This window comes from Cyprinus carpio, chromosome A11 (genome assembly GCF_018340385.1).
Source record: "Cyprinus carpio isolate SPL01 chromosome A11, ASM1834038v1, whole genome shotgun sequence".
NCBI classification, from domain to species: domain Eukaryota; kingdom Metazoa; phylum Chordata; class Actinopteri; order Cypriniformes; family Cyprinidae; genus Cyprinus; species Cyprinus carpio.
This window is the reverse complement of record NC_056582.1, coordinates 11,536,872-11,564,300: the sequence shown is the minus strand read 5'-3', so window position 1 is coordinate 11,564,300 and position 27,429 is coordinate 11,536,872. Positions and strand designations below refer to the sequence as shown.

The 27,429-nt window shown below is 38.2% G+C and overlaps 1 protein-coding gene across 9 annotated transcripts in view; it reads right to left on the bottom strand.

Moving 5' to 3' along the window:
- Positions 1-546: 546 nt before the first annotated feature.
- Positions 547-27,429, bottom strand: part of LOC109108296 (membrane-associated guanylate kinase, WW and PDZ domain-containing protein 1-like) — a 124,921-nt gene continuing 98,038 nt past the window's right edge. For 6 of the 9 annotated variants that reach the window (XM_042766237.1, XM_042766239.1, XM_042766241.1 and 3 more), the window contains 11 exons: positions 20,897-20,928; positions 19,212-19,455; positions 15,892-15,983; positions 14,307-14,499; positions 12,867-13,169; positions 10,107-10,310; positions 7,441-7,534; positions 6,552-6,639; positions 6,007-6,150; positions 4,999-5,137; positions 547-2,397 (listed from right to left, as the gene is read on the bottom strand). In XM_042766237.1, the coding sequence (XP_042622171.1) occupies positions 1,214-2,397; positions 4,999-5,137; positions 6,007-6,150; positions 6,552-6,639; positions 7,441-7,534; positions 10,107-10,310; positions 12,867-13,169; positions 14,307-14,499; positions 15,892-15,983; positions 19,212-19,455; positions 20,897-20,928 (2,717 nt within the window). In that variant the 3' untranslated portion in view covers positions 547-1,213. Of the gene's footprint in view, positions 2,398-3,533; positions 3,614-4,998; positions 5,138-6,006; positions 6,151-6,551; positions 6,640-7,440; positions 7,535-10,106; positions 10,311-12,866; positions 13,170-14,306; positions 14,500-15,891; positions 15,984-19,211; positions 19,456-20,896; positions 20,929-27,429 lie in introns of all 9 variants that reach the window. The other 3 variants (XM_042766245.1, XM_042766240.1, XM_042766238.1) reach the window with 3 other exon arrangements.

Here is a 27,429-nt window from a genome sequence, read left to right as displayed (position 1 = left end):
ATAAACATAATGGTCTTCAAAACACATTTCTTGGCCAGTAATGTTTATTTTCATTCTGTTAAGTTAAGTTGTTGAAGTGAGGACATACTAATTCCCAGTGATCCCTAACCACTCCTAACCATCCCTACTACGGCTGTAGATAACAAAGTTCTCCTGACGCACTTCACTTTTTATGCATTCACATCGTCTTTAAGCCAGAGAGAAAAGCTCAGTCTCTTATTCAGCTGATAACCCAAGAGAAGCAGTTCTCACTGGATTTTTAAAAAGCTCTCGACTCCGTGGGTAGTGTATTGAATCTCTTTACCTTCACCTTTTGAACTGCCAAGAAGATAAAGAAGTCTTTGTTCTCTCCTCCTCTTTATTTTCCAGACATGTTGGCAAAGTGCTAGAGAAGAAGCTAGTGCAGTTAAACACAGTCTCTACCTCCCACATGCATCCATCTTGAATAAATTTCGCAGTCCAAGTTATCCTCAGCTTGACCTGCTAACTAGCCTATTTCCTTTTTGTGGAAAGCTTGAGAATCATAAGAAAGACCATCAAAATGTATGTATATATATATATACTGTTTTTATTTTTTGAACATTATCATCATAGTTTTTATTTCATTATCCCTTCATTCTTTTAAAATGATCACCTCTGAATGTACACATACTGCAAACTGTCAAAAATATACAAACGAATGCAGGCTTGTGCTATACTCTGGTCAAATGTCTAAAAAACAGTGGCACTGGGGAAGAGAAAGAAAATAAAAGAGAGAAACGACATTGAAAGTGTAAAGACATGCACAGTATATGTCTGAGCACCACATTGACTGAGCTGCTCGGTGCATGAGAGGGCTCTCGGTAACAGAAGTTTTCATAATCAGACAGTAGTCCAAAATGCTGTCCTTTGTAAAACAAAACAAAAGAAAAACAAAAAATAAAACACCAAGAATGGTACTGTTAGGCACATAATCGTTTTCTTTATACATAGTTGTCAAACTCTGTAGAACTGCTAGCAGATTTATAAAAAGGGTCATAAAAGAAACCAAAATGACACTTTGATGGAAAGAAACAAAATCATTCTTCTGCTGTTGAGAGTTGTAAAGATGTTCAACCATGAGAAAACACCAGATTTCAAATCAATAATTTAGTATCCAGGTTCTGCGCAGTCCTTGGATGAAGGCTTGTGTGGACAGTGGGTTCTGGGAATGGTGTCCTTCCTAGCCGACCCATCAGATGCTGAGGTCTTTGGGGCTGTCTTTGTAGGCCTTCCTCCTCGGCTCAGGTACATTGTTGTTAGCTCTACTGTAATTGGATCTGAGCGTGCTATAATACTCACTCAGCTGAGATCCAACCTCCTCTTCCTCCTCATCGCGGTAACCTCTGATGGGAGACAGGTCTCGACCTAGACTCCTCGTCCGGTACGAGTTTGAAACCGGAGACTCGAGTCGACGGTATCCATCCTGTCTGCCCCCGCTTCTCACTGGGGAGCGGCCCCTCAATAATGAGTTGTAGTTCTGAAAGGCTGAATCCGAGTCAGGCGTCCGAACACGGGGAAGGGTGTTGCCGCGAGAAGCCCCACGGAAAAGGGTTGAGTCACGATAGGCTTGGTCCATAGGGGAAAGGTCGTCAAGGTAGCTGGGTGGCTTTCTTGGAAGGGTATCTTCCAGATCGAGCTGATCCAGGGATGCCGACAAATATGGAATGCTCTCGGATCGGGATGGAGGTTTTGGAGGAGGAGGTTCTTTTAAGGTCACATCCAGCCCCCTGTCCAACTCACCGTTGTAGGGTTTATTTGAGGAAGCTGTAGGACGTCTCGAGGGAGACTGGTATCTGGATCGTTGAGGGGAACGGTAGGGGGATCTACGGCGGTAAGGTGAACTGCGGCGATTACCGGATCGGTGGGGTGAACGCTGAGGTGAACTGTGTCTGCGAGGTGAAGAGTGGCGATGATGGCGTCTATCCGGTGAGCGACCGTGTCTCTGGTCGTATCGACTGTCCAAAGTGTTCTCGGCGCTCCGAGCTCTGCGCCTCTCTGGGGAGCGGTGCCTCCGGTGGTGGTTCTGGTTTTGACTGTGGTGGTGGTGATGGTGTGAGTCATCCGTGCTGGACCTCTTCTTGTCGCCCTTCCTCTTGTGAGGCTTTGAGGTTCCACTGTCCTTGCTGTGCCCCTTGCTCCTGTTCTTCTTTTCAGGGGAGCGGTGTCTGTGGTTGTTGTGGCGGTGGTTTGACCGGTGGCCGTGCTCCCGTTGGCCCGACTCCCGTGCCCTCCTGTCGTCATTTCGTGATGATTTGTGAAGGTCTGGTGGATAGCTGGACTCCGATGGTGGGTGGGGCCGACTTTCGGGAGGAGCTGCATTCACTTCCGAAACAGTTTGTGCACCGGCGCTGAGGCCGTTGCCGTCGTTGATGCCGTCTGTAAGATACGAGTAATATTGGGTGAACTCAGTTGTCACATACTGCCTAAACATGTATCATGTTTGTAATGGATTGTGAACGTGTCTTTATTATTATTATTATTATTATAGTTTCAAAGCTCTTATTGGTTAAGCTGTTGCCATGACTAGACTGCCTTGCCCCCATTAAATATGTTTACATGCACTTTAAAAGTCTGATTTCAGTCAGACTAAAACAACAGTCAAGACTGGAATCCACTACATGACTTTTACGCAGATTTTTTCAGTCTGATGAATGTCAGTGGCAATCTGCAGACTTTTGGTCACTTGTGAATGATTGGCAGAGACTTGGCCTTTTTTTAGTATTTCAAATATTTGCCATGTAGTGTATATTTGGACAGACAAATGATGACTGGAGTTTGACAGAGCAAAAATCTGTTGTATCTGTGCATGTTAATGTACTTACTGATTCTGTTCCTACACTAAGCAACAATTAAGAACAGTTTTGGTGCTGATGCAAATAATGAACTCATGCAATTGATGCTTTTAAAATGCTGTTTCAAATGTTTAAATATCCAAACATAATGCACTGGTTTGAGATAGGCATGTCTGTATGATTAGAAAAATGGATGTAACAAACCTGAGGCAAAACTTGCAGGCAAACCTTTCTGTTCCCACGACTCTTATCTGAGGTCAAAGCTAATATTCTACATGAAGAAGCACTTTTGAGCTACATATTTTCAATTTGTTTGTTTGTTTGTTTTTTTAATGAGAGAAACCTAACACGCTGAAGATAGACAAGGACCCAAAGAGTCAAAGAAGTTTTACCTGTACCATTAAATGGCTTTGGTGGATGGCAAACGACGACGAAAAAAAGAAAAGAAACGCATGACAAAAAAAATAAACAACACCCACTTAAAAATATAAAAAATAAAAATTGCATTCAGTGATGAGGGTTCAATTCATCTGTGGGGATGTCGGCAAACTTTAAATGCAAGAATGAACCCACTCATTCAGGTCACAATGTCAGGAATGGCCACAAGACTGGCAATGCATTCTTTGTAAATGAACTTGCAAGAGACATTACAGTTGAGTGGAAGCCACAGCACAGAAAACTGCCAGATATATGATGAGACGGAACACGGGATCTACAAACCGTGGTCTGATTTTGGTAGAAAGCAGGCTCTCCTGTCTTTTCAGATCTCATACAAGCAGCGACTTGGGGAGCAACCATCGCTAGGGGTGGAAGGAAGAGCCCAGAACAACAGAAAAGGATAGATAAAAAAAGAAGAGAGAGAAGCAGAGTATTTAGATCCCTTAAACAACAGTTGTGAGAGAGATGTGCTGTTTTGCAATGGAAACAGTGTTTATTTTATCAATTAGTCAGAGATAGAGATTGTCCATAAAACGCCTCCACCCTTGAGTGAAAAATCAACAGTAACAGAGAGAGCTGGAACCAAACGCACGCGCGCACACACACACACACACACACACGTGCGCACATCCTCACCCAGCAGCAAATCAACCCAGACAGTGAGATGTGGATGCCGTAACAAGCTTATGTGCACAAACACACACACCATATGAAGCAGTTTACATTGCAAACAGGAAGAAAAACATAAGTGGTGAGACATGGAAGAGAAAAATGAGAAAAACAAGTACAAAATGGTATAAAAATATAAAACCTCACAGAGATATCATGTTGGTGCAGGAAAGGACACATTATATCACATTCTGAACTTGACAAAATACATGAATGAGCATCTTCAAATGGTCAAGACCGAAAACAAAAGCATCAAAAATAACTGTGGCAAATTAGTACATGAATTTTCCATAAATATTATGGAAATTGACAAAAAAAAAAAAAAACACATTTACATATTCACTGACATCATGCGGCACTGACATTATGCTCAATAAGTGAGTTGCTTTCTGTCTGTAAATGAAAGGATGTAACGTCCGATAACAATCCGTTGAAAACCAAAAAAAAAAATGAAATAATGTGATGGAATGTGGAGTTTAAGAACCATCTGCAAAGTTTGCAACAAAGCAGTTGACATGTACAACATGCAAAAAGATCCGTGAATATGTGGAATACAGTATTGTGAGTGTTTACCAAAACGGCTAATGATACCAGAATGCGTTGTAGTCATGAAGTCTCCTTAAAGACCCTTCTCAGTAGCTTACATTCACCTTCAATAAATATCATAAATATGTTACAACTCACTGACATGGTCATGCCACCCCAGTGGAGGGCATGACAGAGTTTATCATATTCTTTTTTTTCCTCTGAAAAACAATAAATGTATATCCAGTTTTAGAAACGTTAATATTTCTGCTTCCTCGCTTTGTGTTTTTTTTTTTTATTCTTGTGAAGTATTACGAAAAGCATATGCCACAACCACCACCCAAAAGCCACATGTCCCATAGTCCCTAGGCTAGCCCAGTGCACAGAGGCAAGGGGGGCAACAGCAGCAAGTGGAAGGCCCATCACCCAGGAGGAAGTCAGAGGAGAGGACCAGTGTGCAGAAAAGAAGAGGTGGTGGTGTTTCCGACCCCGTGGGGAACTCCTCATGGGGTGAAGACAGGGGAGAAGGGGATGTTCTCGTAGATTGACCCACCATATTCTGGCACAGAGCCGTCCCCCCTCCTTAGGACCAGGTGGACTTTTCGGCCACCGTTTTTGATCAGTTCAATGGCACGGGCGTGCTTCATGCCCTTGGTGCTCTCCCCATTGATCTCCAGGATCTCATCTCCAACCTAGAGAAAGAGAGAGAGAGGACATGGAAAGCATAAAAATAAAACAGTGGAACCTATATTTGGCAGTGAGATCCAGTAAACACCGTCATGCACAGAGAAAGCTAAAGATGGAGAAGAAGGTAGAATTTCCTTTGTTCTATTTTCTTCTCTGCCTCTGGTTAGCTTTCAGAGCTTATCGTCAAGGGAATACCCATTTCCAATAAAATGGGTCTTTGGCTGACAACTCGCTGCGCTTCACAGAGTCCCTGCACTACTGTCCTCTCATCTAACTTGCACAGCTTAGCATGCAGGCTCTGCATTTCATTGTTAGCATTGATGCTAACAGACAGCTAATTTCTCTAATCTTATTTCATTAAAAATCTACAGTTTAAGAACATTTTTAAGATAACTATGGTGACATGCTGATTATAGAATTTGTTGTGGGTCGCTCTGACGGAGGACAGCAGAAACAATGGTAAATGCAAATAATAAAAATATATAATATAATATAATATAATATAATATAATATAATATAATATAATACAATATAATACATTTTGCATTTATTTAAAAAAAAATCATCTGTCATTTAAAACAATGTCATATTAAAATGTATTTAAATTGAATAAATATTATATATTTTAATTAAATATAATCATTCAATTTATTTAAATTAATATTAAAAAAATTATTTGCACCTATTAAAATGCTTCTGTAATTTAAGATATATATAGTTTAAGACCACTCATATAAATAATAGCTACCTATCATAACTAATCCTTGGGCAATCCTTTTAGGTGATAAAATGAATAAGTACAGATCACTCAGTTTTAATTTTTAAGTATGATTAAATCGTAACAGGTGTGTCCTGATTCATAGCGGCACATACCCTCATCTTTCCGTTTCGCACGGCTGCTCCGTCCTCTGCTAGTCTCAGCACATACAGGTCCATGTTGTACTCTCGACCCCCTCTAAGGCTGAAACCAAAGCCTTTATTGTCCCTCTCCAGATCAACAGAGTAAAACTCAGCATCCTAAAACACAAACAAATACAGGCCTAGATCAGTGATGAATCTATAATAGTGTATTTTTTTTCATCTAGGCTCCCATTTCAGCAGAGGAGATGAAAGCCACCTGCAGGAAAGTCACATATACTTGACAGCAGAAGCATCAGAGAAATAGTTTAAATAATTGATCTGACTCTGATGGTATTTTAGGTAGGGACAAACACATTAAACGTTCAAAATTCCACTTTAGAATCAGGGAACCTCAAGTGTAAAATGAGTCATAATGTACGTTTCACAAATTCGCTTTGGTGTTTAAAACCTTTCCTTGTTTTGTTTTTGAAAGTTTGTCTAACTACTGGCATGCCCCCTCTCAGAGGACCAAACATCTAAAGGAGAAGGCAGTGTGAGGAACAGAGTGCACGATGTACCTGATTTGAAGGCTGTGTTGGATTTGGAGGAGGTGGTGCTTGTGGGGCTTTGAATTCAAAAGACTCCTGTTTTGGTTTGGTGTTGTTTCTGGGGAAAAAGACAGAGACAAAACTTTTGTAAAATTATGAGCACTGACATATAGCATCCCCAAAACAATTTTAAAAATGTCTAAATGTCACTGCGTAAAGAAGTATTTTGTGCTCACAAAGGATGCATTTGTTAAAATACAGTAACAACAGAAAAATTGAATAACATTTATTATAAAAAATATTGAAATATTCAATATATACATTTTAATATATAATTTATTCCTGTTGTGGCAAAGCTGCATTTTCAGCAGCCTTCAGTCTCCTTCATAATCATTCTAAGATGCTGATTTGCTGCTTAAGATACATTTCTTATTATTATAAATTTTGTGCTGCTAACCTTTTGTGGAAAACATGCTATAGTTTTTCAGGATTTTCTGATGTATAGAAAGTTATAAAAAACAGCATTTAGTTTTAAATACAAATATCTTGCAAGATTATAAATGTCTTTACTTTTACTTTTCCTGCTGAATAAAGATATTAATTTCTTTCAAAAATTTATCAAAAAATCATTTTGAAACCAGTAAAAAGCTCAATAGAGAAACCACCTTATTTGATTTTTATTTTTTTTGTTATGAAATGAAGTTTATTAATTTTTAAGTGTGACTTAAATGTCCAAATACATTTTGGAGCCACTTTACATTTTTAATGGAATGGTCTGATGTGATTTTCTTTCATAAATAAATAATGAGCAACCATTACAAATATGACATGAATTAAATAACATGCAACTCCTCTTTTAATCCAACTCAGTGTGGCTGTAATGCGCGGGTGTTGTTGAGTTCAGGTGTGTGGTGTGTACCTTGGCTCAGGTGCAGTTTGCTGTTGAGGTGTGTGTGTGGTAGTTATGGTTGCAATCTTTTCAGCGTTGGTCAGCAGTGATGCATTGGAGGACTCTGCGGGAGGAACATCACAAATGTTAAGCAAGATAGAGAAGCCTCTACATTATTACCCATAATGCATCTGCAGTATGTAAGTGTACCCTGTGGACCAAGCATCAGAGGCCCATTTTCCATACATCAAAACATCAGCACTAGTGCACTGGGTAAGCACACTCCAGCTGGGCAGCAGGAACAACGGCACATTCATCATTCTGGCTGTAGCTTTCGTCTCACAGATTACATTAGAGGCTAATGCCCAAAAACCACGCAAAGCCAAACACCCAATTTCCCCCTTCTGTCTGTAATCACATATCACAATCTAACCTCACATTAACACTTACAACAGCTAGTGCTGAAGGGATAATTCATCCACAGATGCATATTCTCTACCATTAATTCCCCCTCACATCTCTATGGGTTTTCGATGGAACATAAATAAAGAAATTCTAAAGAACGTTAATGCTGCACTGTGGTTAGTTAGAGTTTGAATTCAATTTGAGACTTGAAAAAGAATATCAGATTTATTGTCAATAATGATTAAATTTTTGAACAAGTTTGGAATAGCTACAATTTGTTTAAATTCATAAGACATCTTATGCTCATCAAGCCAGCATTCGTTTGATCAAAAACACAGTAAGATCGTGATATTCTTGAAATATTATAACATTTAAAAGTAAATGTTTCCCATCTAAATGTTTATTTTAAAATGTAATATTTTCCTTTGATGGCAAACTGAATTTTCAGCAGTCATTACTCCAGTCTTCAGTGTCACATGATGTTTATTATTTAAATGTTTATTTTAAAATGTAATATTTTTTTTTGTTGGTGGTAATAATATGAAATGTGATCACCATATCTTGAGCACCAAATAGCAGCTTGAACATACTTTAAAACATCTCCTTTTGCCCATCTATGTGTGAACTATTAGTTTAATTGATCTCGGATCATTTGCTTTGACTGCATCAGTTTAAATCTTAAGTCAGCTGTCACCAATGAAATGCGGGCTGCTGTTGCTTGTGCTCAAAGCTGCTTTAATTCCGCCCCACTGGGCAGTCACTGTGGGATAGAGAGGGAACTTTGATGAGTGCACAGCCCATGAATCCCACCATCTTAAAATAGCCTTTCCCCATCACTCTGTTGGGAACAGACTTGCCGTTCTCTCTTTTTCCTCATCTCATGGTTTTCTCTTTTTTATTCCTCTTTTCTCCACTCAGAAAGCACAAGAAATGTACAAATTATAAATGATGCATAAATTAAGCACAGAAACCAGAAAGAAACCAAAAGACTACAGTTTAGTAACTGCAGTAAAGTAAAAAAGTAAAAAAAAAAAAAAAAAAAAAAAAAAACACAACGAACTGTCTTCGCCTTCCTGTAAACACAACCAGACATTCACACCCACAGTCTGTCAATTTTAGAAATTCCCATAGTATGCCAGCACTCTCTTCCTTTCTGATTAAAGAGTATGAAGAACTCGCAGACAGACCCCAGTGCATTTGGCATCACGTATTAGAGAGGAGCCGAGACTTCACTGGAAACAGCTTACTCATTATTGCATGCCACCTTCCCTCGGATGAAAACACTCAATATAGTGCATAGACACACTGGCACATGCAAGCACACGTATATACCATGTGCTGTAATACCACAGGCCAACACTTATGGTTCAGCTGTGTTTTAGTGTCAGTTTTGCCTCACTTGGAAGGTAAGATGAGACTTGAACTAAGAAAATATAATGCTTAGTACACATAATTGATATTAGTCAGGTTTTTTTAGTATGAAAAGGGACCTGGGTTCAAAATCTCTAACTGAATTTAATAAATTGAACTTGACAGCCAGTTATCATCATGCATTTTTGTTGTATGAAATATGACAGCTCTAGCATTTTGATCTAAAGCGGGAAAAAATAAGAGTACAAAGCAAAATGAATGCTTGAATAGGTAGATGATGACAGCCGCAAATGATCTGCAGAATAGCAATATATATAAAAATAGAAAAATTTTTTATAAACAACTACATTTTAATTTCTAATATATATATATATATATATATATATATATATATATATATATATATATATATATATATATATATATATATATATTTCTATAAATATATAAACAGATTTTTGGACAAATAAATAACAATAACTAGAGTTCTGACTTTATCAAAGATGCGATTTTTCTTAAAACTTTCAGTTAAAAAAACACTTGCCACTAAAATCTCTGGGGAAACATTTAAATGTGTATGACGCTTCTGCACAACTGTGTCTTTGTTCCCCGATCAACCTTATCGGTGTGCCATCTGTCATTATTACAACAGCACAATATGAAGGCGTTCTGCCTCTAAGGTTATAAGAGCGTGTTGAATATTTATTGTGTTGATCCCCTCACAGGTTCCTGTTCATTATTCTTCTTCTAATAATGCTGACTGTATCGTCTACATTATTACTGCGAGGCTCACGAGAGCAGTATGCTAAGGCGGCGAGCTATTGCACATATTACACACACCCACATGCATCAATATGTTCTCACCTCAGCTATGCTGCTTGAGCGAAGGGAAAGAGAATGAGAGAGAGAGAGGAACTGACCGTCTCCTGGAATGATCCGCAGCGTCACCGTGTTTCCAGCCTCTTTGATCAGGTTGACGATATCTGAGTGGGACTTATTGGTGATTGAGCAGCTGTTTACAGCCAGGATCCGGTCTCCGACTTTTAGTTTCCCACAGCGGTCAGCTGGGCTTCCCTCGATGATGCGACCTATTTTATGAGGCATTGCCACACATGCGTTTCCAGCTTGGCCAACAGTGATTGAGCATGTACGAGTTTTAATTAAGATGGTTATGTTTTTTTTTGGTGGGAATGGAGAAAAGGAAACAGAAAGAGAGAAAAAGGAAAGAGAGAATGTGTAGGGGTTAATACACCAAGCCACCAAGCCAAAGTGCTAACATTTTCAAAGACTACCTACTTACTGCATGGACAGCAAAGGTTGAGGGGTGGGGGCAACAGCAAGAACGAACATAGGGAATCTGCTGAATTTGGCACTATTAAAAAGCATTTGCATGCTACAGTAGATCAGCCTGAGCATAATTTCCGTAGCACACTTCAGATCCTGTGAATAATCACCATCGCTTTTGAATTATTCATTATGTGAAAAAAGGTGTAAACGCTTGAAATTCCCTTAGAGAACTGCACCGTGCTGCAACTTTGCCTATGCAATGATTTATGAAAAATGACTGGGTATCATTAAGATTATTCAAGTTTGCACTTTGTGGTTCCCTTTAGCATTATGCTAAAGATGCTGTTAGCCTTTTAGCTAATTTCTGCCATTTTCGCTGAATTCTATGACACTCCCTCCCTTCAGAATCCCGCCTTCCTAAGTTTGCAAACACATAAACTGTTTTCCAGTCTGACTGGCTAGTTTTCTGATGAAAATGACTAGATAATATTAAGATTATTCAAGTTTGTGCTCTGTGGTTAACTTTGCTTGGCATTAAAAGTGCTGTTAGCTATTTTTGCTAATTTCTGTCATTTAACCACCTCTCCTTTTCATGTGATGAATCAGGGCTCAGCATCCTTTTTAAAAATCTTGTTTTTTTTATATATATATATATATATATATATATATATATATATATATATCTTTCCTTTCAGCCAACCAATTTGTCATAGCCTGCAAAATATGCATTTTTGATCAATTTAAATGCTGTGATGGCATTTTAGTACAACTATAAAATATTCAGTCAATCTGTCAGGCTTGCCACACTGCTATGAAGAGGATTTGTTGTTTGATTGTAAAACTAATGACTGAACTGTGTTTATGCTCTGAGGTCCTCGTTCACAGTGACTCTGGCACAGGAACTCATGTGTTTCATCACTGTAGTAAACGAATGCCAAGCACTGCTCACTCGCTTTTATTCCTCTCAAAGACAGATCTGTCATTCCTCTCTTCCATCATAAAGCTCTGAACAAAACTCCCACGTGGAGCAATCACCGAGCCTGCTGGATCCGGTATACGCTTACGTGAAGGCTGCCAATGGCTCTATTGTGAGTTTAAAGAGTGGGAGCGTTCTGATGAACACGGTGAAGAAGGATCTGAGTCTGTAAACATGGGATGTCATACTTGATTTGCTTTTTTTCTAACTTGATCTCTCTATCAATTACAATTGTTTAAAAATACTGATAGAAAGTGCTGCTGGCAACTGCTAAAATTAAATGGTGAGATTTGGATAACCTAAATGCTGTTTCACTAACTCGACAGCCATCTTGTGTAATGGAGACGTGTCTGGCTTTGGGAAGTAGAGCAGAAATAGAGCCCCACACAGAGGGTGGACATCGACCCCTGCTTCAGGCAGACATTGCAAACACACTGCCTTTCGCAATAAGAAAAACACAGGACATGCAGATTGGCATAAGTAGAATACAAAGGACCCACACCCACCAAAAACTGAAATCCACAACCAAAGTGCCATTCAGAGGCAAAGAGCTCCCAGAAAAATGTGAATCTCTCAGTCATTTTCTCTTTTTATAATACAAAAGAAGTGAATATGCAAATATGGGATTACTTTCCTTTTTCTCATTTCTGCATTTGACAGACAATTTCATCCAAAGTGATTTACAGTGCTTTCAAGTCATACATTTTGGAATTTTAAGTGTTTTCAAACTCAAAACGCTGGTGATGCTAGTGCCATATTTCACCAACTGGGCTACAGAAACACTTTTTTACTAAACTGATAGATGAAATCTGCAGACTCACAATTTTATGTGCTGATTTTTTTTTTTTTTTGGGGGGGGGGGGTATCCCTGCAGAATGCTGACTCTTTTTACAGACTGTGATTATGAGTTGGACCCTGTTCACAGACTGTCTGTGATGATCTTGGACCCTGTTTTTTAATTTTTAAATAAATGTAATATTAATTTACACTATACTTTATGGTTTATTAGCCTGGTAATAAATTACAGAAAAAACTGGTTACCACTGCTGCATGAATGTTTCTCATACAATGGCTGAGATTTGACACTTACTTTCTTCTGATCAACATAACCAATGTCTTAATTTTTTTCCCTCTTTTGGAAAGTCATAGAAACGCTGTCATGGATTTTTCTTTTGCTACTGGCGCCAATTGGAATGCAAAAAATAATATATTTTGTAGTTTCTGTTTACCGTTATATAAGTTTTACGACCTCTGAGAAACCACGGAAATGTGAAAAGGGTCCATTCTGTTAATTTAATATAAATGTAGACTAAAAAAATAACAACAGTTAAATGTAATTAATTAAATAATATTACATTAATTAATTATTTAATAAAAAACAATTCATTCAAACACAAAATTATCCCAGCAATCTTACCGAAAGTGGTGCCCGCTTCAGGCCTTGACACTGATGACACAATGACAAATCCGAATCCCTCATTCTCTCCACGTTGGATCTCCACATCGTAGGGCTGGATGGCATTGGGGACCACCGTGTTGTTGCTGCCGCCCCCGCCTCCGCTGCCAATGCCGCTGGTGGAGCCTGACCCGGAGCTGACCGTGTTGAGGGAGTTCTGGCTGCCCTGCGGCGTGCGCTTCTCCTCAGTCAAAGACGGAGCATGTGTGCTGCTGTGGTGAGAGGAGGCTGGGGAAGGAGGCATCTCACCATCCACCTTTGCCACTGAAGAGGAAGAGGGTTAGGAAGGTCACTCTGAGAGATTCATGTTGTACAGGTCAAGGAGAAACCAGCTCTTCGTCAACAAGCTTGAGAGGGTAAGGCTTAGACTCAATCATGTGTATGATCTACAAAGCAAACGTGCTTGTGAATTGCTTGAACAGGTCATGTAAATACATAAACCAGCTGGTCTCAGATTATTAAAAACTGAGTAATCGCTATTTCCCAGGAAGTATGAAATCTCTTGTCCTGCTCTCTCTTACAATGGTTAGGTTGGGACTTGTATTCAGGTAGGTGATCCTGGATGAGTGAAAAGGGTAACTTTTACTCTGAGACCTAACATATGGGACCCAGTGCCCCGTGCAGATTAATTAGCCAGAGTCAGCAGGCGTACCCTCATTATCATGTGCCATGAAATCTCATTTAAATAAAGTCTGTCTGATAGGAATGGATAATCAGACCGCAAAATCCTGCATAATTTACAATTCCAGGAGTCATGCTGGTCATTATGCTCAGGTTGTAGAGTGCAATAAGTGCACATTTAAGCTGCAATTAACACTTACCCTGGAATTAACTCTACCTACTGATATGAATTATGACACTGATAGAAAAGCTTTGCAACTGCTCGAAGACATGCTGGAGTTTGTTATACTTCAAGTACTGATTATCTCTTCTGGTTGCAACAATTCCAGGATCCAAAATTAATATGCACAAAAGACAGCTTTTATTTGTACTTGGTGCTCAGAGGGTGTTCATTTTGTACCTTAAGTATAATATATATATTGGTGACCACAAGAGACTTCATTTAAAAACATTAACCCAAACTTTTAAACAGTAGTGTATAAAACAAAATAAATAAATTAATAAATAAATAAATAGTCAGTAAGAGAAATAATAAATGTGGCTTCAGGTTTTTGTCTCATTATTATCTCTGCAGGTGACACAATGACCTGGTTGCAAGAATAATGCAAAAAAACAGCTAAAATAATATAAAAAAATAATTCTGTTGAAATAGGGACAAAATATATTTTTCAATAAAAATGTAAAATACAGTTTCATGACTAGTAATACATATTTATGGCCTGTAATTTTTACAATAATAATGTAATTTTAAACAATAATAATATTTTGGAGCCTGCTTACATCCATATCCAGTCTTGCGCCTCACGGTCAGATTGACGTGACCCTGTTTTGCGGCTTGTTGCATGAGTTGAACAACTAGCTGATGGGATTTTCCCACAACAGCCGTTCCATCCACACAAATTAGCTCATCTCCTGATCGCAGACGCCCATCTTCATCAGCTGCTCCATATTTCACGATGTGGCCAATATAAATCTATACAGCCAGGAGAGACAAACACAGTTAACAAGAAAAAAATCCTCACAACTAACAAATTTGTCTTGGCCAGACTGAACTTCACCCCTTGAGGTGCATAACTTATCAAACTCATCAACGTTGTTTTTTTCACTGAAACAATGACATTTTAAGACTAATGGCTGTGAAATGCTCTCCTAACAGAAAACCTCTCTGAAATATTTTATACCCCTTTACCAGCTGAAAAGAGCAGTATTACAGGCAGCTCTGTATTTTATTCTTTAAGGACTATAGTCCGAGACGCCAGCTCATCAGTTCAAAGATATAACATGTTCTCATTAAAGGGAAGAACTGGTGGTCTGAGAGATATTTTCTGACTGATCGAGGCTGTTCTGCACAGATCAAAGCTTTTGTCAACCTACACACACAGGGCAGATGCTTTCACCGGGCACAAGTTTTTGTAATGCACTGGGCACATTTCACATAGAAATGTTTATTATGCACAAGCTGTGAAGACTGAATCTGAGAACTCAGCCAAGCTTGAACTATTACATTTGAAAAATCTTCAAAAGGTCTATATTTGTCGGGCGCCTTTAGAACTGTCAAAAAGCGCAAGTGTATTTCTGTCTGGCATTATAACTAATTAAAAGAAATATCAAATATTTACTTGACAAGCATAGTAATGTGTTCACCAGTATTGTTATCCATAACCAAAACCAAAACTATTCAAATATTTTCTTTAAGAATCTAAATAGTAGATGGAACAAATAAACTAAAATTAAAAAGGACTAAAATTACTAAAACTGAAATAAAACAGAAAACAGAAGCTAAAATAGAAGAAGGCTAAACAGAAATATTAAAAGATATATAAAATTTAAAATAAAATAATTATGTTTCATTTTTATAAAAAATAAAAGCTAGTTCAAAACATGAACAAATTCTTTATTTATTAGAACATAAATAATACTACATTATTTTATTTTTAATTAATATTAATATGCTGGGTTTGATTGTTTGAATTATGAAATATGAATATGTAATATATGCAAGTATATATTTTAGGTCCTGTAACTGGTCACAATTTCTTATGACAGCTGCATGTATAAATAAATAAAATTAAATAAATTTATGCATTTAGCAGACACTTTTATCCAAAGCGACTTACAGTGCATTCAGGCTATCAATTTTTACCTATCATGTGTATAATAATTATAAAATATTTTGAAAATGTATTTAAAATAGTTAAAATAGTTTTATGTCTAAATTACAACTACCTCTAACCACAAGATACTGATTACATGAATAAATAAATATTTATAATAATAAAAAAAAGAAAAAAATATGAACAAACTAATGAGCATAATACTTGCAGAATTGCACAAATGAAGGCTGCACTCATTGCTTTGCACTCACCGGCTCGCCAGGTTCATTGCCTCCAAGGATCCTGAATCCAAAGCCGGTATCTTTTCTCCACAGGAAAATATCCTGCTCCTGGTAATCAGGTACTGAAAAGGAGAAAAAATAGCTTGAGCTCATGATCAATTGAGCTGCGGAATGACGCACAAGCTTTGATTTAGAACCCAAACTTCCCTCTTTTGAGAATGGCTGCTGGTTCAAAGTGGCAGAAAAGCGACATTGTTCCTGATTACATCTCACATCTAGATTTTTTTTCTAATTGGTTCACACCAATGAAGGTGCGATATGATGACGACTCTGCTTGAATTAATTCAGATAGCACAAAATGATTAATAGGTATTCCCATCTGGGAAAATGATTAGCACTGACACATGTGCATAAAAATCTAGATTACAGATCAAGTGAAGTGGAAGACAGAATACAGGGGTCTTTTGAAGCAGCTGTGTCCTTGAGCTTTACACCATCGCTTGAGCGCCATCTCCACTACAGCACTTCCATGTCAAATCAGTCAGGACAAGCAACAGCACAGCTTCCTTCTCTTTTAGACTTGAAGCAATCTGTCAGGTTTTACATTATTGACCCTGTAGCTCTCCAGTGCATCACATGATGTTCTGTCGGGGGACATTTACTCCTGTTAAGTAAGAGAGAGCTGGAAACCTTGGATCTGGGCAGAAATTTCTGATGCAGGTTTTTAATGGAGATCTATTGTAATGCAGCTGGACGTGTGGAGCAGATGGCACATACAAGGCCCTCTGTCTCCAGTCTAACCAGATGTACAGCAATATACTGTAACAGGAAGCAGAATGGCTCCAGAGCCATAGAAAATGGCTGCTGCAGGGGAAATATTCCCATACTGTTCGATTTCCATTAAGCATCAAGGACAGTTGTGGCAGACTCTTCAAATTGTGCATTATGACAAAGATAGACCTTCAACTTACATTCATTTGCACAAAATCCTCTCAATGTAGCTGCCCACTGCTCACCCTTATTGGACTGAATGTTCTCAAGCTGGTCAAAAAATGGCATTCAAATGGCAATGATTTACCTTTCAATCCATTCAAGAACTGCAACAGTGTAGTCTGATTATGCAGCTGACCAACCATAAGCTGATTCTTTTAAGTGAATCAGAAACATACACCAGAACTAGTGGAAATCTCAAACAAATGACTCTTATGATTCGGGTCTTTTTAGTGAATCAAAAACATTCAGCCCAGTAATCAGAATCCCAAATTAATTACTGCAATTTTTTTTTTTTTTTTTTGTGAATCAAAAACATATGACACAATAAGGGTAGTCCAATTCCTAAATGAATGATTCTAAAGAGTCGGTTCTTTCCGTATCATTAAAAAGCTTGTAAACACATGTTTTGCGAGAATTGTTTAAACTTTAGCATAGCCAGGTTTTCGAAAAAATGACTCTAAAGACTTGGTTTACAACAATGAATAATGAATTATTTCAATAAGTCTGTCATTTTTTAGTGAATCGATAATAAAACGCACTATTGAGTGTAGTATAATTCCTGAACAAATAACTTTAAAGAGTCTTTTCTTTTCAGATAATCAAGTTTGTAAACACACAAATTGTAAAAACATTATTATTAGTAGTATTATCTTTTGACTATGGAAATGAATCTTTTTTCCGAAAATTACTTAAAATAACTGTTAAATAACCAGAATAGTTAGGAGCTGTTAAATTCTTCACGATTCTCATCCCAAGTCCAAACATCTTCCCTCTTAGGACTTACTGATGAGGGACCCTAATAAAACAATGAAGACACTACAAGTTAGCAAAACTGTCCAACCCAAACATTGGAGCGCTCTATTCCACAGCTTTTTAACATCCACTGAAGGATATTCCTGTTAATTAGCCCCTCTGCTCTGGCACACATAAAAGTAGTATTGGATTCACTGTCTTCCACTACTACCAATTATATGCACATTTGTCAAAAGATGTGTTGTAGAGTGCACTGGAGCTTGTGAATCTACTGATGGCTGGGGAGGAGTGTAATTGGTCAGAAGTGCCTTGCCGTTCACACTGAATTCTCACTGGCGGTGAGTGAGCAGGTTAAAGCAAAGTGAATGAAAGAAGGAATGAGAAAGTCTAATGAATAGCTTTGGAAGTACAGATGACAGGTTCATCTGAACACAGCTCTCTGATCACAACAGACATAGATTCTAACTGATGACTAATGGTTTACATTAGCTTTGGACAGCTAATTAAATACTGAAAGACTACAGCAATGCAGTCTAGTTGAAAATGTCAATTTTGTTTAAGTATAGATCCACTCTTAAAGCAAGACACCCCAGCTGAGTAGGGCAAAAAATTTACTTCACCATACATCCCAAGTTGATTGATTAGATTAAGAATTGCAAACTTTTTTTTGGTAATACAAGTTTTCTAAAATGTTATGTTTAAATATGCAATTGATGCATTATTTAATTTAATATGCACTAATTTGAACAAATTTTCAGAACAGAAATCTAAACATTGGATAAAGCCAGGTTCAAAAATCTTGTTTTATTTTGTTGACATATTAGAGTCAAAAATTTTTATAAAAGAGATTTCTTCAATGTCTTTATATATATATATATTTTTATATATATATATATATATATATATATATATATATATATATATATATATATATATATATATATATATATATACACACACTTAAAGATTGTTTGTTACAAGTAAAATTTTTCACACACACTTGTTTGTTTATATTTATATTTTTTTCACACACAAACACACACACACACACACATACACATATTATATATAAATATATATATAATATAAAACCATGTTTTGTTTAGGAATAAAATGTATAAATTCAGGCAAATGATACATGAACAAACCCTTCTTAGAAACCTTTTAAAAAATAGGAACAAAAGTAAAGTTTGGTGTAAGTACTTTTAAGTCATCATATTCTAAGTCATCAAAATCAATTTTTTTCTTTCCACTGGTCTAAAAAAAAAAAAAAAAAGTTATGGCAAATGTTGTTGCCTACAGTGTCTTGCTTTAAAATTGGTGTCAGCTGTTGAAACCACACTGGCATAAAATGATAACTGATGTTAAACCAATCCAAACATGCAATAATCTTTTTACACCAAGGTTAAGTCATTTTTTCTCCAAAAAACAGACGTTGATCTAAATGTTAATATTTAGCTAAATGGCAAAGCAGAATAATCAAACAAGGAATCCAGCCTGTTTCCAACCAACCAAACCTGATATCCCATTACCAACCAAATATAAATGAGAGACCGAGTGACCCGCTGCCAATGCACCCTCCACCAGAATCCCATATTACTTACGCCTACTTTCATACATGCTCCTGGACTGGGCCCAGATTTTAAAGGGATCTGGTTTCTTCTGGAGAGTTCCGTCTACCGGAGGGTCCTGGGGCAGGCTTGGCAGGGGCTGAGAGGGGGGTGGTGGGGCGGCCGACTCGTTGAGCAGGGCCTGGGAGGCGTGCAGGGGAGAGTCAGTGTGGATGCTGCGCTGACTGGACACGCTGTGCTGGGAGCTGCCCTGACTGTCCTTGCGCTCCAACTGTTGCTGTGGCAGGGAAAAAAAGGAAACATGAATAGAGAAGAAAAAAGCACCACAACTTCCCCGGCGTCTTTAAGATGGACTGCATGCATTGAATAAATGCGAAGCAGGCAAGAAAAAAAGAAACAAAAAAAGAAAAGTGAATGAATTACTTGAAGGACAGAATGACACACAACTCTCCTTACCTCTCCTTCAGGATTCATTCAAGCCATGAATTATAATGGCACATTCAACTGCTATTTTATTGTTCTGACAAAACTATCATTCAACCTCTCCCTCTCAACCAACACCCTCTAATCAACTCAACTCATTTAATATTGTTATCACATTTTGTAAGCTTTTTTCATGAAATATATATATATATAGTTAATCTTACTAAAATAAATAAAATCAGGTTTTTCTCAAACTTACAATTTGAATGCTGCTGTCATTAAAATGAAGTTATAACCCTAATTGTTATGCTGACAATTTAATTTGTCCTTTTTTCTTTGATAATTAATAAAATAAATTAAAAAAATAAATAAAGTTATAAAAATGCAAAATAGAAGCATTTTCATTCCAGTTTTTTTTTATTATTATTGCATAAATAATTAAATTATTTAAATTCATATTTTAAATAAATTGTAAATATAAGTAATACATCACATTTAATTATAAAATGCCACTAGCGGGGTAAGGTTATGACATTTTTAATGTTTCCTCTTCACCTGAAGTCATTTGAAGTTCTTTTTAAACCCACGCACACACCTCTGCATTCTTTTGCTTCCCAGAACAAGCTATGAATCTGTGCATTACAGCATTACAGCAGAATGAAGAAATCCAGCAATAAAAATGAAACCACAATTCAATAAGTAGCTAATAAATCCGTCCAAATAAAACAGAGGCCATTTGAGACTTAAGAGACGCTTGTCTGGCATTGGGGAGTCATACAAGCATAGACTCCATTTCAACAAAGTAGAAAAACCCAAGGCTGCCATTTTACCAGAAGAATCCTGATTATTGTTTCTACTATCCAAAGACTCACTGAGAGCTCAAATCCAACATCTATCATCAACAGCCTGGTGAAACTCAAAGATTAAAAATAAAAACACTATATTCTGTCCCTGAAGCTCCAAGGATGGAAACCTGCTGGTTTTGTTGTCTTTGTTTAATCATTAGAGGGCTATTACCGGACGCCCATGTGACCAATGAAACCAGCCCTCCTCCCAGGGGTGAACAGCCCCCTCCCAACCCTGACCACATGGTTTCACCGTAAACCTCCAGAGTGCTTGAACGAAGTGCATATCAGACTCTCTCTGCCAGAACAGCGACTTTGTAAAACCTCTTTTGAACACTAGACCAATGACACAGATAATGAGCAAAATGATTTGGAACAATATGGAGAAGAGTAACAACAAAAAATGCAGGCAAAGCGAGGGGAGAACGAGAATAAAACACCTGTACTCACCAGTTTGGGGCTTTTCTTCGCAGGTGCCACCCCTACAGAAAGCGAAAGAGACAGAAATATTAATTGTGTGCACACAAAGATTTCACCTTCCCCACAGGCACAAATCTGAAAGCAATCCCAAGACAGATGGATGACTCCAATCAGGGCGTGTGGTGCGGCGGCAGCCCCCTCTCTCTTTCCATTTCTTCTCTCGTTCCTTTACTCCTACAGCATAAAGAGGGCAGCACGGACCATCCGCATCATAGGAATGCCCCCTATTATCCTGATTAAATGCTAAGCAGACACTATAGACTTAAAGGGACAGTTCGACCAAACTGAAACACTTTGCCTTAAGTAAAACACAAAAGGAGATATTTAACAGGAGTTATTTATGAAAGTTTTAGTTTAATGTTTGTGTATGATGAAAGTTTTTGGTCAACATTTTTTTTCACTGTTAGGTTAAGATGTGAGGGGAAGATGTGCGAAAGATTTCCTTTTATGTTCAACGCAAGGTTTGCTGAGTACATGAAGCCAGAGATGTAATTTCAGGGAGAACGATCCCTTTAAACCTACCAGACACTGCGCGAGAGATGAAGACAGAAAAAGAGGAGAGCAACAGACGAACGAGACACAGGAAGAGAAACAGAGAGGGGTTTATGCCCAGACAGGTGCTAAGCTATTACCCATGGAGAAGGAGTCCAAGATACTGAACATTAAATTATAGGCAACGGTCAGTTCCCCTCTTACTGAAACCATCTTCCAGCGTCCCTGCCCCTCGCGATGTTGTTGCCGAAGGATCCTGCATCTAGAGCCAGTCCTCGATTCTCCTGTCTTTTGAGCTTCTCTTTTTTCTCTCCCTCTCTCTCCTTCTTCTTTTTTGCCCTCCCCCTCCTTGTTTCGATATGCATCACCCTCGCTCCTTCTTCATGTGTTTGCTTCTTCTCTCGGTTTCTCTCTCCCCAATGCAAGCATTCTCGCGCTCGCTTTACCATCATACTCCCTCCTCCGAACACCGTTTCCCTCCCTCTTCTACATCAGACCCGCTGCATCTGACAGGCCATGCATAAATTATGCATTCATGCATAAATAGATGTGCACGTCATTTATAGCATAAAAAACAGGAAATAGAAGAAAAACGGATGTCTCGCAATGTTTCCACTATGGCAAGATTCATTAGCGTGATCACGCCAAACACGAGCCTGCTTGTGATTTCACAGCTGTGTGTGTGCTATAAGATGCTGAGCAGGTGTGTGTGAACGGTCCTCTGATTCCAGTCTGGCCTGGAAAAAAGGCTGCTTATTGTGAAGCTGTTCGCTTGAGAGCAAGTCGTCTGTGTGTGAGCGCGCCCACGGTAACACACATGCGCACTTGCGTCCAGCCTATCCTGCACACACCGCTCTCTCATGTAAAGTGTGCCTGCTCTTTATTCTGATACATCTCCAGGTATTCAATATTCCATCATCCTTTCCGTTGCAAATTAACCTGCCCCATCAAGCCCTGCCTCCATCCTGAATCATTATCCTCAAAACAAACATGATCATCCTCTGTGGTCTGCCGCCCCCCTCCTCTCCGACCCTCCCTCTCCTCTCTGCCCATCTCCACTACAGTCCATTAATTGTTAAAAGTTTCTGCAGCACCGCTACACGCCCTTTTTGCAAACACACTCAATTCATTTTTCTCTTCTTTATGCATTCACTTCAAAGCTTGCATCACTATATTTTGTTTGGTAGTGCAATTTTTCAGAAATTGTTGCAATCATTTGACCACTGGCCTTAAAGTTGTGTCATTGTCATATACTTACTTATTTCTTTTTTGTTTAATTTCAATTAAATTTAATTCAATTACAAAACTATTATTGCCCAAAAAGTGAGAGAGATAAATTTAACTTCTAATACAACTGATTTAAATCATTTAATTTATAATATTAAAGGAATAATTGTGAAGTACTGTTATGCTTTTACCAGTTGTTTGGACTCTCATTCTGACGGCACCCATTCACTGCAGATGATCCACTGGTGAGCAAGTGAAGTAATGATACACTTCTCCAAATCCAAAACAAACTCATCTACGTTTCGGATGGCCTGAAGGTAAGCTAATTTTCAGCAAATTTTAATTTTTGGGTGAACTATTCCTTTAAGTGCCTTAGATAAATTTATGAAACTGTCATTTTAAAATGAACAATAATTACATGTAGGCCAGTAGTAATCAGTTTATTTGAACCATCATTAAAGATGTTTACTACAGCCTCTCAATTCAATTGAATTCAATTTATAATATTGATTCAGCTAAATGTTGATGATTCCTATGACCTCAAGTGTCATTTCTGTAATATTTTTTCTGCACAGAAATACTTTTCCACAGTTCCGCAGCAACAGGAAAGCATTAAAAAAAAGGTCTTTGAGTTTAAGAGTGGATCTGTGCGGGTCTGATTTAATAACACAGAGATTGTCTGGAGGTTGTTGCTTATAGAGGAGAGATGTTGCCTAATACCTTATAATCAATTAATCCATCTCACTTTACTGGGCACATAATGGCTTTATCTAAATCCCATAAAGCAGTGCTGCTTGCTGAATGAAAAGCAAACAAAGTGACCAGTGCAATAAAAGTGGATGACTCTTATTGTGATTGCTTTTTAACTCTTGGACCTGTTTCAAATCATATAGTCATGCAATTTGAAGTAGTTTCAAGACGCCTGCCATTTCCGCTCGTCCTTCCTTAGTGCAGGACTGATACCATATGATTTCCACCTAATCGTTATTTATTCAAAAGCTTGGGCAGAATAGCCAAGAAATTTTGACTGACACTGGCTGTATTTCAGTCCTGCAATTAAGCTGAATGATTCAGCACACGCCTGAACTCAAATTAACAATACTGTTTGTGTGAGAGACTAAGAGCATCCTCCATAACTGTGTTGAACATGCCATCGCAGATCAGCAGGAACACTGGTGACAGGTCAGCGTGAACCACATCAGGCACAGAGGAGACTAATAAGAAGGTTTAGCAGGAGAAGATTATGATGCACTGCATGTGCACATGCATGTGCAATTGTGTATAAGGGCACGAAGAGACTGAAGGGTTTGTACTGGACCCCCCTTCCTCGGCCAGGCTGATAGGAACAGATTCTGACGGTCAAGACCATCTGTCAGTGATGCAGTCTGACACGCAGAGGAATGAAAGACAGTCTCCCAGGAGCCGCCGCAACAGCATATGAGTCTCTGGTGTGGAGCGTACGACAGCAGACACAAAACCATTTTCATACAAGACTACTGTTCAGCTCCTAAAACTTGTCAGATCCCTATGCAGGCAGCATTCTAGGACATCACAAACACTCCCAAAGTGAAGCCTGTTACAACAGGTAGACTCTGCTGAACTATGCTGCCTTCTGAGATAACCAATTTTAGCCAAATTTAAAGGCAGCATCACATTTATGAAGAAGGCAATGCATTTCTACGACCTCTATGAACCAACTTGGTGGACAAAACAGAATAAACATTCATTTTAAATATACTTCATTTAATACAGCAAAATTAGTCCATTGCAATTAAAATGTGTTATTTTACCCAATAATACATTTTAACAAGTTCTGTAATAAATCCAAGATGGCAGATGAAGTGCAAGAACTGCTGATTAAATATATGCAATTCATTCAATCCTTCAGTGATTCCAACAAAATCCTTCCTCCATGTCATAGTTATTCTCATAGAATTAGAATTGATTATTAAAACCGCATTTGTAGTTATCATTATAATTATCTGCCTTCGTGTGAATGAGCAAAATATAAATTCTAAATATATTTAATTCAATACTGTAAAGTTTCAGTAAAAAATTTTTTAATGTAAGATAGTGGACAAAGAGAAATCTTGATTAAAATATAATTAAAGGTGCTGTATGTAGGACTGACTTCGAATGGTTGAACTAGGTATTGCAGTCCAAATTCAAAATAAAGGAGAGGGTTTTATTCCCTCGGCCCCTCCTCCTGAGACTTGATGCACACGCAGGTTGCCAGATTGATGACAAACAGGAACGAGCGCACTTGACAATGAATGAAATGAAATACGCTGTGTTTTCCGCCAACTACACTACAAAAAAAAATAATAATAATAATACAATTGGGTAAACTAGCAGTGGGTGGGTTTCACAAACCAAAACAAAGACCGACATTCCGCCCGGAACACACATTTTCAAAGGAGAATAACTGACTGTAGCATTGTTTTTCAGATAAACAAGTATGTTAACTTAGCATGTTTTTTAAATATCTGCAAAAACAGTATGGTATTTTTATGCTTTAGTTCAAAAACTTACATACAGCACCTTTAACTCAATACTAAAGAATAACAATTTTAATTCAATTGTGATTCTCCCATGTGAACTGCTATTTGTGAGTAATTGCAGCCAATGTACAGTGTTTCAAATAGTGGCCTTAGGATACTGCATATGTAGGCTGCTCACTAGGTAGAACACAGCTGTGTACAATAGAATAGTCTTAAACTGGCATGGCCTGCAATTGGAGGTGGCAGGGCATGCTGTGATGTTAAAATGACCCAGTGCATACACACACACACAGATACAGCTCTGACGGCTATTGTACTACTACTCCTCCACTGCTTATGTGGATTCAGTAGGTCCACACAAACACGTCAATCAAAATCATTCAAGGGTAACACATAATGAAAGAATAAGATGCAGAGTGGACCTGAAAACACCTGTCTGTCTCTGTCTGTCCTCACTGCCTGCTGACATTTGTTCCAGAAGGTGATACGCCTGCATGTTGTGTGCAAGACCTCTCCGCTTTATCATTTTAACAGGAAACCCCACAGCAAAGTGCAGCAGAGCATCGTCATGGAAACAAGGTGTGAAATCGTGTGATTGGTGGGTTCTATGTTTCAAGCCAGAGGGTGAGCAGTCAGGGAGAAGTTGCTCCTCACAACCATTATCTAAAAATGTCTTTTTCACCAAAAACCTCTTGATTTGACTCAGAGCCTGTTGGACTGATATCCCAAGTATGTGTCTGCAACACAAATCATTTTGCTGCTGGACAATTCAGCAAAAAATTATGCAAAAAGTAAAAAAAAAAAAAAAAACCTTGCTGGAATCCTTCCTTTCAAACATTAAATCAGGTTACTTTTGTACAGATCACTAATCATGGATGTTTATTCTCCCCTAGCTGCATTGGTCCGGCCAGAAAAGAAAAATGAGATGGCAATGGTGTTCCATCCTGAAAAGACCAGCTTATATTAATTTTCCTGCAGGTTTAAAGGCCATTCACACCAAGGAGAATGACTATAATGATAACTATAAAGTTTTAATAATTCTTCTACTTCTCTGACAATAGGAAAGGACAACAGTAAACACCACACAACAATAAAAACATGGAGAAATAATGTCGTTGGATTCATTTTTAAAGTTTTTTTTTTTTTTTATAAACGATAAAAACACTGACAGCCAATCAGAATCCACCTGCCTTTAATGAGATCAAGCATTAAAGTGTCGGATGACATAACCGATAACAGTCTGTTGGTGTGGACACCAAATATAGTTAGCGTAGAGGACACAACCTTGAAAAAGCATTAATATTCAATGGGAATATTTGCAGTGACTTTCAATCTTTAAAATGAGAGGCTTTATATGGAACAATTTATTTGAAAAAAATGTATAGAAATAATTTTTAGGAGAAGACAAAATCTATTTTTCCCTAAGAAGTCAACAATATCTGCAAAATGTTATCTGTTAGCATTCCCCGCCATCTCAATGGCAGTCAGAGAGAACAGCAGCCTGAAAAAATCGTGTTTCGCTTTTGGTGTGAGTAGTTTAACATTTTACGATTTGTTTTGTGTTTTCATTTCCCTCTTGGTGGGAATAAGCCTTAACACACTCATTTGGATGCTTGGAGTAGCAGCTAATGAGACAAGACTAGCCGATGCTGAGGAGAAGCCAGTTTCATATCTGCTGGGGAAATTGAGATGTGTGATGTCATTGCTGATTGATGACTCATAAAGGGAGCGGATCAGATAGTAGTACACACCTTTTCATTTCATCACACTATCCATACACGGAGCATCCCTTACTCTCTTTCTCAAAGTGGCAGATTCTGATAAATACCAGCAGGAGGGATTGCAATGAGGATAGAAATGGCCTTCTACATGTCGCAGCAATGCCGATTTCATACTGATGTAAATACATAAACATACACACACACTTCAGGGAGACAAAATGGACCTTAGGACCTCTGACTCAGAGCCATGATGTGCTCAGCTCGCTAACATACATTGTGTTGAACTGATTACCATGGGCATAACAGAGGCATATATCTACTGAGCATTTGCAAGCATGGCGTTTAGTCCTAGACAGCTGAGAATCATCTAGAGGAAAAAACTGACAGCGGTCAAGCCTCATGGGAGAAAAACGTCTATGATGGCAGCCCAACACTGGAAACCACAGGTTTGGTTTTATGCTCAGTCAAGCATCACATAAGATCATAATTATTGCTTGGTTTTCAAGGGAATGTTTTCTGGGTTCAGTAGAGGTTGAGCTCATTTGACATCACTAATGTTGAT